Here is a 16,553-nt window from a genome sequence, read left to right as displayed (position 1 = left end):
GCTCTCTCTGATTAGGGAGGTGGGGAGAAGGAGGGAGCCTTGGCTGGGAGAGGAGGAGGGGAGCCTTTCCTTTGAGAAGGGGGAGGCCCCTTTGCTCAGCCTTGATGGAGGTTTTGCCCCCAGCCATCATGGCTCCCTGGCCGGCGGATAGGCACCTTTGGAATAACCTGAAATCTGACTTCTATGGGAAACCCGATATCCATGTGTCCTTATGCGAGTCTCTTCTTTAAACTTACGAGAGGTAACACCTAAAGTGCAGGCTCCCAGAGCGGTCCTCACTTGATCCCAGCATCCCTTTCCCAGGGACCTCCTCTGCCGCCTTCTTCACAGCGTGCTCCCTCCAGTCTTCCCCTGAAAACACACCCAAGCTCAAGACAGCCAATTTCTCACCTCGTCTGGCCATTGTGTACACCTGTCCTTCCTCCTCTTCTCAGCCCTCCAACAACTCCACAGGTCTTTCTGGACCAGGACAGGCCAGGGCTGCTCCCTCTTCCTCTTTTTTTTTTTTTTTTTTTTTTTTTTTTGTGAGATGGAGTCTCGCTCTGTCACCTAGGCTAGAATGCAATAGCCCGACTCAGCTCACTCCAACCTCCACCTCTCAGGTTCAAATGATTCTCCCACCTCAGCCTCCTAAGTAGCTGGGATTACAAGCACGCACCACCATGTCCATCTAATGTTTGTATTTTTAGTAGAGACGGGGTTTCACCACGTTGGTCAGGTTGGTCTAGAACTTCTGACCTTGTGATCCATCCACCTCTGCCTCCCAAAGTGCTGGGATTATATACGTGAGTCACTGCACCTGGTCCCTAACTCTTTTTTTAACAGCCATGGACGTCTTGGCTGCATTGATTTCAGCCTTGTGCTGTCAACTTCTGGCTGTAGGTGCATGTGTGTGATTCGACTTTTCTGCCCAACTAGACTGTAAGGTGCTTGGAGAACAGAAAACACATCCCCAGATGAGCTTGACCCTTCAGATGGATATAGACACAGATGATAAGCACATGGCTTAACTGGATTCTTCTCTCCCATCAGGACAAAGGGGTCTCCTGGGGTAATGGGCAGTGTGCCATAACATGTAGGAAGCTCGACACGCTGTGGACTCACTCAGGTCACACTGCAAGCCCCAATCCTGCCATTTACCCTTCATGTGATGTTGGGCATGTTTCTGAGCCTTTTTGGGCTCATGACATGGACCTTGCAGAGTTGAGATAACACATGTAAAAGATCTGGCACTTGGCCAAGTACTCAACAAGTGATGGCCACTGCTGTCACTAAGCTCTTTGGATCTGCACAGGAGCTCTGAGGTTATGACCTCCGGCTTTGGAGTGACAGACCTGGTGGGAAGCCTGACTCCTCCAGGTATGAGCTGGATGACTGTGGGCAATCTGTGTAACCTTCATAAGCCTCGGCTTCTGCATCTGTAAAATGGGAATGATAGGCATCCCATCTCAGGATTGTTATGCAGATGTAAGGGAGAGGCACAGCGCCCCGCACACAGAGAGCATATTGCACAGAAGACAGCTGCGGTCAGCGGGCACAGTCGGGGGTCAGCTGGTCAAATGGTCTACAGCCAGGAGCCTCCTGGAAGCCCAGACTCCAGGTTCAGCCTCCTCCTCATGCCCCCACTCCGGGAGAAGTCAGGCCCGTGAGCATCCTGCGAGGTGATCCTGGGAAGATCTCCCCAGGAAGCAAGCGGCTGCCTAAGAAAAGACTGAGCTTTCAGGTTCGCCCAACAGGCGCTTTCCTTTCAGAGGGGGAGTTTTTCAAAGACTTGCTTAAACCTCCGAATTTATGCCCACCGGGTGCCTACAGAGACAGCAAAATCTTCAGTGATGGTTTGCAAAGGTTTCGGAGGCAGCTGCGAAGCCCAGCACTCAGCCCTAAGGGACCCTTCGGAATTGCTCTGGCAGGTTCCCTCAAACGACTCGGTGAAAATACAGAGCTCGGCAGACTCGGGCTTGTGTAACTTACAAAAAGTAAACAAATTATAGTCACTAACCCTAAACCAGCCTGGAGGCACACATCCTGCCATCTGTGCCCAGCCCGGGCAGGGACCAGGATGCAACTAACATGTCCATCCCAGCTGTCACGCCGCAGCACACTGCAGCCAAGAGTGGAGCCCTTTGTCGGCCTGTTGTCACCTTCAGTACAGGGAGGGAGGTGCGGTTGCCGCCGCCTGTTGCTGGTTTCTGGACCTGTCTCTCAGCCCTTTGTACTCCGTTAGGTGTCTTCCCCCTGCCTTGACCCCTGCAGGTGTCCCTGGCCTCTGACTTCCTGCCCAGCCTCACCTGCTGCTTCACTGCAGCCCCCTGGCCCTCTTCCTACAAAGCTCCAGGTTCCTTTTTCCTTCGGGTCTTCTCAAATCTCCTGTTTTGGCTGGAACAGTCTCGTCCCACTGCCCACCCGAACACGGACACATGCACACTCTACTTCCAGCACCGCTTCACTGACCAGGACCATACAGCTTGAAAGGCCGGGCTAAAATGTAGCATCCAAGGCATCCTCCAGGTGGGACTTCCCTAGCCTCTGAGTGCCCTGCACTCCTTCACCATGTGTATCCCTGAGTGAGGAGTCCTCAGCTTACTGTCTGTCTTCTCCAGGGCCTTGAAAGCCACCTGCTGGGCCAGATGAGGTAGCTCACACCTGTAATGCCAGCACTTTGGGAGGCCCAGGTGGGCGAATCACCTGAGGTCAGGAATTTGACACCAGCCTGGCCAACATGGTGAAACCCTCGTCTCTACAAAAAAGACAAAAATTAGCTGGGCGTGGTAGTACATGCCTGTAATTCCAGCTACTTGGGAGGCTGAACAGAAGAATCACTTGAACCTGGGTGGTGGAGCTTGCAGTGAGCTAAGATCGGGCCATTGCACTCCAGCCTGGGCGACAAGGGCGAAACTCTGTCTCAAAAAAAAAAGGGGCCACCTGCTGGCAGGGACTAAGACTGTCCTATCCACTGAGGTGTTCCCCAAGGCCCAGCACACATCACAGCTCCTCAATAAACATTTTGCAAATGGTCAAATGAGCAAAATGAAAGATGGGCGAGAAGCCCCTCAGGTGTGCAGAATCAAGGTTTAGAAACATCTAGCAACTCACTCGAGGTTTCAGAGCCAATGAGAGTGTGCAGCAGACTGAACGCCTCACTGTGGTGCCAGTGCCCGTGTGCCCGGCCCGTGGGAACTGTGCAATGCTTAGTGAACAAATGAATGAATGACTGAATGTCACGAGGCCTGGGGAAGAACCGAGGATCCTCAAGCCTAATGGTCCGGAGTGCATCCCCCCAAACTCCAGCCCTGAAGACCACGCTATCCCTCTTCCTGGGAAGCTTTTTCTCTCCCAGAGTTGATTTACCATGAAACTAGTGAAGTTTAGCTTCAGGATCACTCTCCAGCACAGGGCCCATTCCAAAGCCTGGGACTTAATTTTCAAAATTATTTGTAATTTTGCATTCTGTTTCTTAAAGAGGGAGACCAAGATTGCATAAACGTCAAGCCCGGCAAAACCTGGATCTCCCTCTGCCCCCACCTCTTCAGTCCCCCACACATACTGGCTAATCTTTGTGTCAAGACTCAGCCCATGCTGGGTGCGCTGGCTCACACCTGTAATCCCAGCACTTTGGGAGGCCAAGGCAGGCAGATCACCTGAGGTCGGGAGTTCGAGGCCAGCCTGGCCAACATGGTAAAAACCCCATCTCTATTAAAAATACAAAAATTAGCCAGGTGTGGTGGCAGGTGCCTGTAATCCCAGCTACTCAGGAGGCTAAGGCAGGAGAATTGCTTGAACCCAGGAGGTGGAGGTTGCAGCAAGCTGAGATCTGAGATCATGCCACTGCATTCCAGCCTGGGCAACAGAGCAAGACTCTGTCTCAAAAAAAAGAAAGAAAGAAAGAAAGAAAGAAAGACTCAGCCCAAGCCATCAGCCTATGAGAGCTTTCCTCTTCTCCTCTCATCCAGGTAAAGATGGAGCTGTCTTCAGTGCTGGGCATGGATCCTGTCCAGACAGCTGCAGCCACATCTGTACCACTTTGCTGTTGATTTTCATCTATGTCTGCTTCTGCCTGCTAAATTGTAAGCTCTTCAAGGACAAAGCCTATATCCAGGTGGGTTTACCCCTGTATCATTGGTGCCTGGCACTGTGGCTGGTATGTACTCAAAAAGTGTCTAATTAAAGCAGTGAGTGAATCAATGCACAGAATCATAGAGCTGTTGTTCTGTTCTTTTTTTTTTTTTTTTTTTTTTATGTTTTTGAGACAGAGTCTCATTCTGTCACCCAGGCTAGAGTGCAGTGGCATGATCTCGGCTCACAGTAACCTCCGCCTCCTAGGCTCAAGTGATTCTCCAGCCTCAGCCTCCTGAGTACCTGGGATTATAGGTGTGCACCACCACACCCAGCTAATATTTTTTTTTTTTTTTTGTATTTTTAGTAGAGACAGGGTTTCACCATGTTGGCCAGGCTGATCTTGAACTCCTGGCCTTAAGTGATCTGCCTACCTTGGCCTCCCAAAGTGCTGGGATTACAGGTGTGTCTATTCCTGCTGAGAACACCTTGCTCATTCCAGGTGATGCGACTTTGATCCAGGTGTCCCCTTCCCGTCCTGTTCCCCCAGTGGAATCCAGCCTATCCTACAGGCCCAGCACAACCTCACCAGCTCTCTGAGCTGCCTGGAAAGCCCCGACACTGCTCCTGCCTCAAGTCTTAAATGTGGCATTCTGGCCTCTCATCACCTCTCTTTCCTTTTTTTTTTATTTTCTCTTATTTTTGAGGCAGGGTATTGCTCTGTCACCCAGGCTGGAGTAAGTGGTGTGATCATAGCTCACTGCAGCCTCAACCTCCCGGGCTCAGGTGATCCTTCTGCTTCAGTTTCCTGAGTAGCTGAGACCACAGGTGCACACTACCACACCCAGCTAATTGTTTTAAATTTTGTGGATGCCAGGTCTCATTATGTTACCCAGGCTGGTTTCGAACTCCTGGGCTCAAGCAATCCTCCTGCCTCAGCCTCCCAAAGTACTGGGATTACAGGTGTGAGTCACTGCCCCTAGCCACCCACCTTTAATAACTAACAGGTTTTAATGTGCAAAGTCTGGTTCTCCCTGATCAGACCACAACTTCTTGGAAACAAAGTCTTCAATCTCTTGTGTTTCCTATGGTCCCTTGCACATTGTAGGCGTTCGATAAATATTTGCTCATTGGCTGATGGGCTCATTAGCAGTCTTAAATGCAGATACCAAAAAAAAAAAAAAAAAAGCCAACATCTTGGCTCTTAAAGATCTCCTAGGAGGCAGATGGAAAATATAAATGCAATTCTACATAATGGGAACATTTTGATGGCATTTTAATGTGGTGACACAGCCAAACTCACTATTGTCCAGTAAATTAACTAATAAAACTGCCAGTACATTTTCTGATTCCCTCCACAGAAATGCTGTGGCCGAAAGATCGCCTCTCTCGTTGCCCTTTGGGTGCCCCATCTTTGTGGGAGGCTGTGAAACCCGAGCTTTGGATCACCAGGGCTGTTTCTCGGATGCCACGGTCCGGCTTAGCCGCCACACTATTGGTTACAAACAGCCAGCCACCTGGCAGTGGTGTGGCCTCTCACTAATGCCACACATACCTTGAAATCAAAGAGTTCTGAGTCTCCGCTTTCATTCTTCTGGACAAACACAAAGGATTTCGAGCCACACAAAGAAATTTATCTTGTATGCTTCTGAGTTCACTGGTCTCCCAAATATGTATTGTTTGGTTCATATAAAAGATCAAAGTCCCTCTTTTTGGCTCATCATGTGTTTTCTGCAATCCTTTTGGTGGCCATTCTGCCTCCTGTGTGCTACTCATGTTGACCTTTCTGTTCATTGACCCATGTCTGTCAGTTTCCTGCCCAAACCCTGATGTGTCTTTAAATGATTATAGGTGGAAAAATACAGCTGTTTTCTTTATAAAGCGTATTTATTTGCTTCCCTGAAATGCTGTATTTAGTGTCACAATCAGAGCATGAAGTCTTCGATGTGGTCCTGGCCCACTGTGAGTTTAACTTCTGGTGTACTAAATCAATTTTGTTTTAAATCTTAGATTAGTTCGTGCTGGGGAAAACCAAACCAAACCAAACCAAATGCTTGGAAGCTGGTGCACCAGGGAAACAAAGCTTGTCTCCCGGTCAGTGATTACTCAACAAATCGGCCCCTTTGCTAATTAGCTTATCTAATGAATTATGGAGCCACACTGTATGGATTGCTGGAAATGCTTTTGAGTTTTTTAAACGACAACATGGGTGAGGCTAGAGATTGACAAGTCTCAGACAAAAGCTAGCAAACTTATGTAAGCTACATCGCGCAGGGAAAGGAAATGGATTCAAAGAGGGGAATTTTAAATAGCCATAACATGTATGGGAGGAAGACAATCAGAAACAAGCAATGGGTAGAGAAGCAATTAAAACCAAACCGCCTTCTGTCTAGAGTCTTTGCATTAGGTTTCAAGAGACCATGAACCATGGGTGAAGGAGAACGGGATTCCCACGTCTGCTTTATGTCTCCTGGTTCGGGGCTTCTCAGCCTTGGCACTATGGACATTTGGGGCTAGAGGATTCCTTGTTTTGGGGTGGGGAGGCACTGTCCTGTATATAGCAGGACGCTGAGCAGCATCTCTGGCGTCTGCCCACCAGACGCCACTAGGACCCCCTCCCCAGGTGCAATAACCAAAAACGTCTCTAGATATGGCCCAATGTTCCCTGGGGAGCAAAATTGCCCCCCTCAATTAAGAACTCCTGGCCTCCTCAGGTGGATCACCTGAGGTCAGGAGTTCAAGACCAGCCTGACCAACATGGAGAAACCCCGTCTCTACTAAAAATACAAAAATTAGCCGGGCATGGTGACACATGCTTGTAATCCCAGCTACTCAGGAGGCTGAGGCAGGAGAATCGCTTGAACCCAGGAGGCAGAGGTTGCAGTGAGCCAAGATCGTGCCATTTGCACTCTAGCCTGGGCAACAAGAGCGAAACTATCTCAAAAAAAAAGGGCCGGGCACAGTGGCTCACGCCTGTAATCCCAGCACTTTGGAAGGCCGAGGCAAGTGGATCACAAGGTCAAGAGATCAAGATCATCCTGGCCAACATGGTGAAACCGGTCTCTATTAAAAATGTAAAAATTAGCCGGGCATGGTGGCACATGCCTGTAGTCTCAGCTACTTAGGAGGCTGAGGCAGGAGAATCACTTCAATCCTGGAGGTGGAGGCTGCAGTGAGCTGAGATCATGCCACTGCACTCCAGCCTGGCAACAGAGCAAGACTCTGTCTCAAAACAAACAAACAAACAAACACTCCAGGCCTCATTCCACAATGCCATAATCTCTTCCGTCATATAATATCTCATTTGAATCCAACCACATTACAACCTCGAGATGTAGGTGGGGTAGGTCTTAGTACCCAAGCTCTCCAAATGAGGAAACTCAGGCTGAGAAATTAAGCCACTTGCCCAAGAACCCTCAAAGGTAAGCTCGGCATGAGTGTTAGGAATTGGATGGCTTCACTCTCAGCTAGGGCACGCCCATCTGCCCCAGGGCACATGGCCACAGGAAACAGTGGGCGACAGTATTTTTCGGTGAGTACAGAAAGGGGGAAAAATGTTAGCACTTAGGTGGATTTGTCTCATTCTGTATTTAAGTTCAGACGTTTAACATTTTCTTAAAGTCAGTTGCTGAGACCAATAAGGAAGCTTTGAGAAACATAAACATCTGGACTCGGGATAATGGAAAATAACAAAATGCTCAATTATTAAGCTCTCTCCTGGGCCAGATCCTGCCTGCATGTCCCACTGAATCCTCAAAACTCTCCCATGCTGGGGTGCTACTACCATTCCATTTTAAAGTAGGGGAAACTGAGGCTTAAGGGATAAGTAGCCTCGCTCGGATGGCAGAGCCAGTAAGTGGCTGAGACAGAACTCACTCTGGGATCTGCTTGCTCCAAAGCTGGGCATCTACGCCACTCCGCTGGCTTCCGCTCTGCTCAACTAGCTGTGCTCTGCTATCTGCCTGGGCAACCAACCTATTTCTATATCTTTTGTGGTTGTGTCTAAACAAAAGCTGCAGCCTGGAATCATTTTAACAGCCGTCCTCATTTATACTGTGGTCCTCACATACTGATGCAGGGACTTGAAGGAAGATTCCAGGCACAATTTTATTTAAAGTCGAATCATTACGAACGACCAACAAATGCTGGCATTTTAAGAAACTAATACAAAAGATCAGCTGGGTGTGGAGGTTCACACCTGTAATCCCAGCACTTTGGAGGCCAAGGCAGGCAGATCACTTGAGGTCAGGAGTTTGAGACCAGCACGACCAACACGGTAAAACCCCGTCTCTACTAAAAATACAAAAATTAGCCAGGCGTGGTGGTGTATGCCTGTAATCCCAGCTACTCAGGAGGCTGAGGCAGGAGAATCACTTGAATCCAGGAGGTGGAGCCAAGATCACACCACTGCACTCCAGCCTGGGCAACAGAGTGAGATTCTGTCTCAAAAAAAAAAAAAAAAAAAGAGGCCAGGCTCGGTGGCTCACGCCTGTAATCCACACTTTGGGAGGCTGAGGTGGGTGGATCACCTGAGGTCAGGGGTTTGAGACCAGCCTGACCAACATGGAGAAACCCCGTCTTGTGATATTGTGCTGGCCTAGAGCCAGAACCAGAGCAAAACTATTTTATAAAATGCAAAACTGTTTTTAGATAAGTTGAAGTGGCTGCCCCATTCTCCTCACAATAACTACTGTCCTTGGCCTCTGTGAATAGAACTGCTGTTTGTTCTTCAAAACTATGTAAAGCTGCTTACCTTTTCTTATCAGTAACTGCCAGAATTGCTAGCCTTTGCTTACCGGCAATTGCCAGACTAAGCAGCCCAAGCTAGTTCCATCCTGGCTCCTGTGGCTTGTAATAAGTAACTAAGGTCTGTGATTTCCACCTTAACCAGATAATGTGTAAACAAATGTTTATCTTGACTTCTGTAAACCACTTAAGTAACAAACGGAATGACAAAAGTCCCCATCCCTTGGAATGTCCGGGGACCCCCACCCTCATCTCTGCCCAGGAGGTAATTTACAGAATCCACTAGCCCTCAGAATGTCTGAAGCCTTTTCATCCCCATCCCCGCCCCTCACCCCCACTCCCAAGGTGGTTTTTCGGGTATAAAAAATCGTGGCACCCTCCTGTTACCACCACAGGTTGGAGAGACGTGAGTCCTCTGTGGTCGCCGGCATAATAAATGACCCTGCAATCTGGCATACTTTTGTCTTGTGGTAACTTTCTACGCTCCGGTCAAATACAACAGTCTCTACTAAAAAAGTATACAAAATTAGCTGGGCGTGGGGGTGCATGCCTGTAATCCCAGCTACTTGAGAGGCTGAGGCAGGAGAATCGCTCCAACCCAGGAGGTGGAGGTTGCAATGAACGGAGATGGCACCATTGTACTTCAGCCTGGGCAATAAGAGCAAAATTCAGTCTCAAAAAAAAAAAAAAAAAAAAAAGAATACAAAAGATCAGATGAGAAGCACTCAACAGTTTAGCACAGGCTAAAATCAACCAGACACTGGATGAGGTGACTGTGTGCCTTCCCTTGCTTTTGCCCAGCCAACCTTAGAGTCTTGAAGCAGTCGTGAGAGCCCAACAGGCGGGTCTAAGGTTTAACAACAGCCTAGGTCTCAGGACCCATCGCGAAGCCCTCGGCACACTGTCCTACTCAGCCTCAAAGTCTTATGCCTGGTATAATCTTCATTGTCTGTGACACATTTACGAGCACTCCACACACAAACACAGAGCTAACACTCCAAAACTAGCAAACTCCAAGCATAGCTCACGTGATGGTGGTCTCCACCGTTAGCATTTCATATAAATTACATTTAATTTTATTGATTTTGTATTAAACTTTAAAGACGCATTTTCTTAAAAGGCTTTTGGAATCAGATATTTTATGAGACCTCCAATGCTCCTGAAGACCACAGAAGAGCTTGCAGACCACTGCAATAGAAAATGGGGTTTTGGCCAGGCGCGGTGATTCACGCCTGTAGTCCCAGCACTTTGGGAGACCAAGGTGGGCAGATCACGAGGTCAGGAGTTCAAGACTAGCCTAGCCATGATGAAACCCTGTCTCTACTAAATAAAATACAAAAAATTAGCCAGGCGTGGTGGACCTGTAGTCCCAGCTACTCAGGAGGCTGAGGCAGGGGAATCTCTTGAACCCGGCAGATGGAGGTTGCAGTGAGCCAAGATTGCACCACTGCCCTCCAGCCTGGCAACAGAGCAAGACTCCTTCTCAAAAATAAATAAATAAATAAATAAATAATGGGGTTTTGAAATTTTGTCTGCAAGGTCAGCTGTAAACGAAGGAAACTTTGTCTTTCAAAATGAGGAACAAGCAGGCAGAATTATACAGTGACGAACGCTTGAGCCTGGAACGCTCTAGAAGGTGTGAGAAGGGACCTCTGATTAGTTCACTCTGGCCTCAGAATTCTTCCTGGAGAAATGGCCTTCCCGCCACGCCACCGCAGCGTCCTGAGAGCCACATAATGGGGAGGTGCTGAGTTCAACAGGAGGAACCCAAGTGCTGAGGTCTGCTGTTAATTAATGCTTCAGAGCCAAAGCACACCTTCTTCAGAGGGACAAAGAGGACAGCAGGCTTCTCCGTCAGGGCAGCGGCTGCCCCACGGTGGTGACAAGCCAGTGGAGGGGGCAGCTCGGCTTTCTGAAATGGCCACAGGTCTGGGCAGGGGGGTGAGTTTCCTGCCTCAGCCCGACTCACTGAAGAATGTGCCTGGGCACCTGGAATCGGGAGGCTTTGATTTAAAAAGAAAAAAAAAAAAAAGGGAAAAAGGACCAAGAGGGAGAGAGCTGCAAGGATGGATAAACCCACAGCACTCCCTAGAAAAAGGAAAACAGCCCACTGGCCCGCCAAGACGGGGCCATGAGGACGGGCAGCTCGATTTTTAATCCCTTCCTAAGGGTTTATTTTCTCCTATTACATTGTAATTGAATGTAAACGGATTGCAGCAATCAGGGGTATATTCTCCTCAACAATAAAGCTGCATGTAACATTTTCACATTGTACTCAAATGTAATAAAAATACTGACCCACGCTGGGATATTTGTACGACTGCACTTTTGTCTGCCTGCCTTCTTTGTGTTGGTCTCTCTCCGTGCCTTTATGTTCACCGGCATCAATATTTATTAGAGATGTTAAGCTATTAGTGGGCACGGTGTGGTTGCCTAATTCTGCAGAGCACCCAATTTGAACACACTGGCTCTAAATAAACGCCTCCTCGTGATGATCATGATAATGATCCCAGCAGCAGCACCGGGTCTTGTAAACTAGGACTCAAGTTGGGGTGAAAACCTACAAACATTTAGGATCTAAGGAAGGCAGAATTGAGCTGAATGACCTTCCCAACTCTGCTTTTTCACTTTTCAAGGTCTGGTTCCAAGTCCCTGAGACCTGCCCTGAGTTCCCTTCCTGAAAATCTGAACTCTGCTGGGCAATGCAGCTCACTCAAAAACTTATGGGGGTGGTCACCCATCACAGTGTCTGTCTGATTTGTGCATGCAAGCTTGTGTGTGTGTGTGTGTGTGTGTGTGTGTGTGTGTGTGTAACAATAAGACCTAACCTTTCCCAAGAGCATTCCTTACGTCAGGTGCTGTGCTGTGCCCCTGTGCGTTCATCTCTATCTGCATTTATAAACGTGTGTACATATACCATCTCCCCAGCTAAATAGTAAATGGTTAACTCCTGTGAAACGCAGCAACGCTGAATTCTAACCCTGTTTCTATGCCCCCACGAAAGCTTAGGGTGGTGCTGGGCACTTAGTAAACCTCCAACAAATATTTCTTGGCTGCAAAAAGTCCTAAGAAATCAGTAGAGCTCACTTTGGAAGGAACACTGAATGAAATGATACTGGAATCTGATTCATCTGTGAACACTTTTTGACTGCCTGCTATACAAGATGTTACCAACCTGAATTGTCATTGGTTAATTAACCGTATGTTGTGGCCAAAAGAACATGGGGCTGGAATCCAGGAGAGACCCGAGTCTCATCCCCCTTCTGCCACCAGGTGAGGATAGCACCTCAGATGAGTCTGTTCCCCTCACTAGGCCTTGATCTCCTCCAAAAAGAAGGTGGACTAGATAGGTGTTTGTAAGATTCCTTCCAGCCCCAAAGGCTGTGTCTATTCTGTGATTCTATTTTACAAATGCATGCACTTCTTATTGGTGACATAAAACCCCACAGAAAAACAAAGTCAGTAATAAATTATGAAAAAATCCAGTGCCGCAATCATTTGCACTTTCTAAGGGTGTTCGATTCCATAAATTCCACCCCTGTACACAGGCAGCCTCTCCAGGGTGACAGAAGATTCAAGGCTGTCAGGGGCGCAAACCAAGCAGTCTCTCCCTATAATTGTATTGACAGGTTATCAGCTGAGTTCTGATGGCAGGAAAGGTGCCACCCTGACAGGTTTTGTGAAGGAGTCTTGAAGGCTATTGTAGCAGGATTCTATGTGGAGTCACAGAATTCTGGGGAAATGAGAATCAAGCAGGGAGAAGCTTGGTTCTTTCTCTATTTAATTTTATTCTTCCCAGAGAGTCACATTTGAAGGAAAACTGGCCAACTGTACATCACTGTCTACACGAGGGTAGAAAGCTTTTCTAATGGAAAATAGAGACATCGTTTGTGGCCACATAAAGCACCGACTTGATTCAATCACTCCCATTAAATAACCAGTTGACTTGGTTTTAAATGAGGCAAATGGTTGTTGAGCATTTGTAAATACCTGCTTGGATGTCTCCGTTTTTCACTTTTCAGTTGCTTACTGTGGTATCTTGCAGACGTGTTCTTGAATAACTGATTTGTACACAGCTTGGTAAATTCGTTGGATGTGAAATAACACTGCTAGATTTGTTCAGTCAGTGCTTCTACATTTTAATTTTAAAAAGATGCAGATCCTATTCATTGGAGAAAACAACTCAAGAAACAATCTCCCAATATGGTAGAATAAATGCCTATTTCTAAGATGCTATAGTCTTCCAATATAGATGCACACCTTCAGGTTCAGACTTAGACGAAACCAAAATATGCTTTAGTTCTAATCACTCCCCTAAAGACACCAAGGCAGATTGCACTCCCAACCTCTACCACGCATAGCGGGGAGGCACACACTACCACCGAGAACTGAAAATCTGTGATGGTGAAACTAACATGCCACAGTGAAGAAATCCACAAGCCAAGCTCAGTAGAAATATCCCATAACATGAAAAGAGAAACATCTTAAAGCTCTACAACCTCACATATTTTCCATTTTCTCTTTTTCCTTAAAGTTAAAACCCCCAAAGTTTTTTCATAATTTAAAAAAACTAATGCAGGAAGCTGCTTGGAGTGGTAAAAATAATGCTGGGCTGGGAGTTAGTGAATGTGGCTGCAAACCCACGCTCTGCCAAAACCTTGAGCAAAAAAAAACCCAACAGAGGTGTCCTCAGTGTGCTCATTTTGCAAAAGGGGTCTGGTAACAGTCAAGGTTCCCTTTTGTGGTCAATTTCTCTGCCAACTTTTATTTAGGTCAGGTTTTGACCTCTAAAGTTATAAGATAGTCTAATACTCTATGAAACGGCCCCAGGAAGTACCTTACAGAGAACACGCGAAGCAAAGTCAGAGGTAAAGGCTGCCCCCTGGCGGCCCCTGATGGAAGCAAAGAACCCCAGCCTCCATCACCCGAGAGCAGGAGCCTGGACGTGGGTCCCTGATGCTCGGCCACGGTCACCAGGTGCCAGGGCAGACCTGCTCTGCATCCTGTGCCCTGAAGACAGAACCCCAGTCGCCGGTGAGTCATCTCCTGTACATTTTCCTAAGCTTGGGTTCAGAAATCAGGGATTGAATTGGTCCTGAAAGCTGTTCAGCTAGTGCCATCCAGAGGCCAAATGTTGTCCTTGAGAGAGCTGGGTGGGGCGGGGGAAGCAAAAGGAAAAGAAGGGGGAAATGTACATATATGTGTACATACATTTTACACATATGTACATGTGTATTGTACATATGCACACATGTATACATGATAGATGTAAACTATGTATATGGGTGCATACACAAATGCATATATGCATGTGTATGTGTGTATGTACACATCGGTCAGGTGGGCACCGCACCCTAATTCACCATGGAGAATAACCCCACACGCCCTCACTTGACACTTCAGTAGGAAGAAATTGGCTCACTACTAACCACTTGAACAAAAGCAACGACCTAACCTTAACGCAGGTAGTCAGAGGTGGCGGACGTGATTCCCTCCTTGATCCCAGGATAGTGAGCCCCCCCTGCCGGTCCTGCCTGTCCACGGAGAGTGGCTCTTCTCACCTAGAAGTAAGTGAAGGACCTTGTTCCACTTTGGGAGGGGAGGGGCTATTCGATGGAAAGGCACGAGTGCGGTAAGTCAGCCCTCCTCTGCGGGACAGAGTTCAGGGAAGGCAAGAGGAGGAAGTCAATGTTGCCAGGAACCAATTAACTCAGTTAATTCTAGCAAGGGTTCCCTTTTCTCCAAAACAAAAACAAACCGCCGCCACCACCTCTGAGCTCTACCCAGCGCCTGGCGGTCACACAAATAATTGTTGCTGAATCCACCGCTACCACCTGCGCCTTCCACTCCCGCACCTGGGACGCGGAGCGCATTTTTAAAGGCTCACTGCCCTCCAGTGGCGAAAGATAAATTCGCCCCGAGGCTTGTGATTTGGGTAAGAATGAGTGTGATTGGACGGAAACAAACTTAAGACGTGATACTTCCGGACAGACTCGGAGCCCCAGCTGCGTAGATGTTGCCCAGGCTTGCAGGGGAACCGGAGAGGCGGCCTTTAGCCTGGGAGGGCTGGCAGCCAGGACCTAGGCTGGGCGTATGCGACCTGTCACTCTGTGGGAAACCACAGCAGCCCCCCATTGCAGCCTTACCCCATGTCAGGCGCTGTCCTGGGGTCCCACAAAATTACCCTATTCAATCTTCCCAATCAGTCCCTTTGGTGATGCCATTATCATCCCACTTTGAGGATGGGGAAACCGAGGCTCAGAGAGGCGACGCGACCGGCACGGGGGTCCAGGCCTGTCTGTACCAGAGCTGGAGCTTCCCGACCTGCGCTCGGACCCGGGGCCGCGGGGCCAGGGCGCGGAGGGTGGGGACCCCCAGCGGCGCGGGTGCCCTGAGCCGGCGAGCGCGAAAGCGAGGTGAGCGTGGGGTGCTCACCTTGACGATGAGTGGGTTCTGAAACATGGAGTCCCGCACGACCCCCAGCCGCTCGTTCTCCATGCCGGGACGGATGTCGGCCACGGTCAGGGGCCGCCGCGGGGGCGGGCAGATCTGGCTGACCGTGCGGCGCACAGGCTGCTGCTGCTTCTTCCATCGCGTGAGGTCCTGGCGGAAGCTCCTGACCTCTGGCATCCCTGGGGTCTCCCGGGAGCCGGCCCGAAGGTTGGGTCAGGCGCACTTCCCCACGCCGGGGCCAGCCGGGAGCTCCAAGGTTCCGGCCTCTCGACCCGGGCCGCACCACCGGGACCCTGGGGGGGGGGACTCGGATGCCGGGACCTCTCCGGAGCCAGGTGCGCCACCCCCGCGCCGGCCCCTCGTTGCAAGCATCCCTCAATCACTGCGGAAGCCCCACGGGATCCTCAGGGCGTCTCCTGGGCTTCGTGCTGCGAACTGGGAGAGGAAAGGAAATCAAGGCCACCCCTGGAGGACGATTGCAACGGCCCGTCTCCTTGGCGACGGGACGCCAACAGTGCCTGGTTCTGCTTGTCCTTTTCCTTCAAGAAACTCTTGGTGGCTACCAGTGTGGACTTTCTTGGAGTTTTCCTGAATCGATATAGGAGAACCGAGAATCTCCAGTGGGCTCTGTTCAAAGCAGCGTGGCTCTAGAGGGTCATTTACACTTGCCTTCCAAGTTAAAGACTCCATCCTCCGCCCACCCCCATTCTACTCACAACCTGTCCGCACCTCTGCTCCCTGCGCCCCCCACACACCTGAGACAGCACAAAACGCATTCCAACCCTGATGCTGATGTCGACCCACCGGGTGGACTCAAGCGAGTCACCTTCTTGGATCCTAAGGACTGTTTTCTTCTTCTTCCTGTGAGATGGGTGACAAGGAAAGTCTAGAGTAGGATTAGATCAATGGTTCCCAAATCTAAGCAACAGAATGAAGGGAAATTGAACAGTATAGATTTGGGCTGGGCTCGGTGGCTCACCCGTGTAATCCCATTGCTTTGGGAAGCCTAGGAGAGAGGATGGCCTGAGCCCAGGAGTTTGAGACCAGCCTGGGCAACATGGTGAGGTCTCATCCCTACCAACAATTTTAAAAATTAGCCAGGTGTAGTGGCACACACCTGGAGGCCCAGCTATGAGGGAGGCTGAGGCAGGAGGATCGCTTGAAGAGGTTGAGACTACAGTGAGCCGTGTTTGGGCAACTGCACTCCAGTCTGGATCACAGAATGAGACCATGCGCCAAAAAAGGAAAAACGAAGATTCACAGGATTCACCCCAGAGTCACTGAATCAGAAATCCGAAAAT

The 16,553-nt window shown here is 49.2% G+C and overlaps 1 protein-coding gene across 2 annotated transcripts in view; it reads right to left on the bottom strand.

Moving 5' to 3' along the window:
• The window catches only part of CFAP77 (cilia and flagella associated protein 77), a 159,754-nt gene extending 144,100 nt beyond the window's left edge, over nucleotides 1-15,654 (bottom strand). For both annotated transcript variants that reach the window (XM_032257686.1, XM_032257687.1), the window contains exon 1: nucleotides 15,235-15,654. In XM_032257686.1, coding sequence (XP_032113577.1) covers nucleotides 15,235-15,429 — 195 coding nt within the window. In that variant the 5' untranslated portion in view covers nucleotides 15,430-15,654. The remainder of the gene's footprint in view (nucleotides 1-15,234) is intronic.
• Between the last annotated feature and the right edge of the window lie 899 nt (nucleotides 15,655-16,553).

The sequence above is a fragment of the Sapajus apella genome, unplaced genomic scaffold (genome assembly GCF_009761245.1).
Source record: "Sapajus apella isolate SASKATOON/1434 unplaced genomic scaffold, GSC_monkey_1.0 scaffold97, whole genome shotgun sequence".
Lineage (NCBI taxonomy): Eukaryota > Metazoa > Chordata > Mammalia > Primates > Cebidae > Sapajus > Sapajus apella.
The sequence above is the reverse complement of the archived record's forward strand: the minus strand, read 5'-3'. Positions and strand labels throughout refer to the sequence as shown.